At 54.0% G+C, this 2181-nt stretch overlaps 1 protein-coding gene across 1 annotated transcript; it reads right to left on the bottom strand.

Annotated features, from left to right (window-relative positions):
* LOC113202278 (meiotic recombination protein W68) lies at positions 1–1977 on the bottom strand. The gene is made up of 8 exons (XM_052275953.1): positions 1752–1977; positions 1563–1673; positions 1244–1400; positions 976–1168; positions 739–884; positions 492–629; positions 250–414; positions 1–155 (listed from the first exon to the last, which is right to left on the bottom strand). Exons 1-8 carry the CDS (start codon positions 1880–1882, stop codon positions 36–38), a joined length of 1161 nt encoding a protein of 386 aa, XP_052131913.1. The 5' UTR covers positions 1883–1977; the 3' UTR covers positions 1–35.
* Positions 1978–2181: the final 204 nt, after the last annotated feature.

Genomic DNA, 2181 nt, shown 5'->3' with positions numbered 1-2181 from the left:
AAACAATAAGTTGATTTTATTTTCGGGCAGAGTTCCTAGAGTACATGGGCGGCTGCAATCTTGTTAGGCAAGTAGACATCCGTGATGTAGCATGGGGAAATGTCCAACAAAGCGTCCACTTCGCCCTTCTGTCGTACGGTGAGGAAGGTTTCAATCTGGAGGCAAGTGAGATATCGAGATTAAAAACCGGCACACTAGCGCCTGACAGGGGACCAGGTATATACGTACGGTGAAGGGGCGCAAACTTACTTCTGCTCGGATCCCGTGGGCGTCACTCAGGCACTTCTTGTCGAGCAGCGCGCGCGTCAGCACGAGATCCTTGGGCGTGAGGGGCGCGCTGCGCAGCCCGAGGGACGACAGCTCCGAGGGCAGCACGCCCAGCCAGCGCAGCGATGGCAGGGCCAGCGGACAAGTCTGCGAACAGGACAGGGCACACGTTTGGCAAAGGTCATCGGCTGGCCGGTCCGGTAGAGTATGGCGTGTCTGCTCACCCTAGTGCCGAACCTGTAGACGCACATGATGTGGACCCCGTGGGGGTCGGCGTCCATGACGGCCAGCATGGGCAGCCGGAGCTCCGCCTCCAGCCTGCTGAGCAACGCCCTGGTGCTCACGTCGGGGTAGCCCTTGCCCTGGAACGGAGCGCGGTATACTCGTGGTGCTCCATGAAGGGGGAAGGCAAGACCCCCCACCCCTTTTTCCAATTTTTCATCTTCCGGTATTTATTACTTTACAACTTACCGTAATCACGATGCACGGCCCGAGTCGATCAAGGATGCCCTCCTGAAGGACGCGCTGGAAGACTGTGTCTTTCTCCAGCACCAGGATGAACCTCGCCGATGACCGCACGCTCTGGACGGCGCACACGTCGCCGGGGATAAGGACCCCTGGAAAGATAGGGGGGGGGGGGCTTACGTTAATTTTGATGTGGTAAGATAGCAAAGCAGTAGTACTGTCATGTCGATGCGGTTCGCTTACCGCCAGGCTTGTTACTGCAATCGAGCACCTCCCCGTCGGCGGTGGTTATGGTCAGGTCACCGGCGACGAGTCCTTTGGCGGTGGCCAGGAGTCCCAGATGCCAGGGGGGCAGCCTGAGGACGCGACTCACGCTCAGGGCCGCGTCGTCGACCTCCCGTTGAGACTTGAGGAACGTCACGTCCTCGTAGTACATCTGCCTAAATGTTGCTGTATATATTACACGTATTCGAACCTCAGTTTCATCCCCTCACTCGCGCGCTTAAGATACTCGCCTCCGGGTGCCTGACGCGCGCTCGTTCAACTGCCTGTGGACTCTTGACAAGAGCAGGACTATCACAGTGAACTTGTGCCTAGAGGCAGGCACATCATACCGGACTCTGGAGACGGCGCACTCACTATCCGGTGCGGTGACTGGAGCCAAATTTCTGATTGGGATGAAATCGGTATTGTTAAGTATTGAGTCCATATGGTGGCCATGCTTTGCTGGACAATGCTACCCATCCGTTCTCTGGTAGTCGATAAGACGCATCGGAATACGTCGCTTGCCTCAAAAACGCGTTCATAGTGACGCCGTGATAGCATCATACCTGTCCCATTTCGTAACTTTCGGCACCGAAAGTTCCATCACTTCACCATTTACAAGCTGGCGCAAGATTCGTAAAACTTCAATTTCGACACAGTGAAGGGCTGTACTTCTCCTGCAGGAACGTTACCACCAATTAGTTAAAACAAAGAGTTATCGCGCCTTTTCCATATAAGGTATGGTACACACTAACCTGTCATCGGTTAAGGGTTCTCCCAAAGTGGCTAAAGGTAAATTCTCCTTCTCTGTTGAAACAAGATTGTTTTCCAGAAGTGACTTCAGCCCACATTGGAGTAGAGACCTGCCGTTGTCTTCTGAGCACATCTTTTTTTAAATGGTTGTTTTTTTCGTACTTTTACGGTTAAGAGCATCAACTCCGAGTGGCCTTACGTTCAAAGTATCTCAATATGAAAAATCTAAGCGATGGAGTGCAGGCAAGAGCAGGGTGCGAGTAGGAGAGGACGTACGGCAGTAAGGGTGGGGGGCGGGGGAGGTCGAGAAAATAAACCGGCGGTAATCGCGATCCCCTGTAAAACGGGTGGTTCGACGATTGTGCAGTGCACCAGTCCGACGTAGAGACGTCGACATGTGCACGCCCATTTTGATCATTTCTTTGGGGGGGG

Source organism: Frankliniella occidentalis, unplaced genomic scaffold (assembly GCF_000697945.3).
Source record: "Frankliniella occidentalis isolate FOCC.00 unplaced genomic scaffold, Focc_3.1 Scaffold1243, whole genome shotgun sequence".
In the NCBI taxonomy this organism is placed as follows: Eukaryota; Metazoa; Arthropoda; class Insecta; order Thysanoptera; family Thripidae; genus Frankliniella; species Frankliniella occidentalis.
Note: the sequence above shows the minus strand (reverse complement) of the source record. Positions and strands in the feature narration are given on the sequence as shown.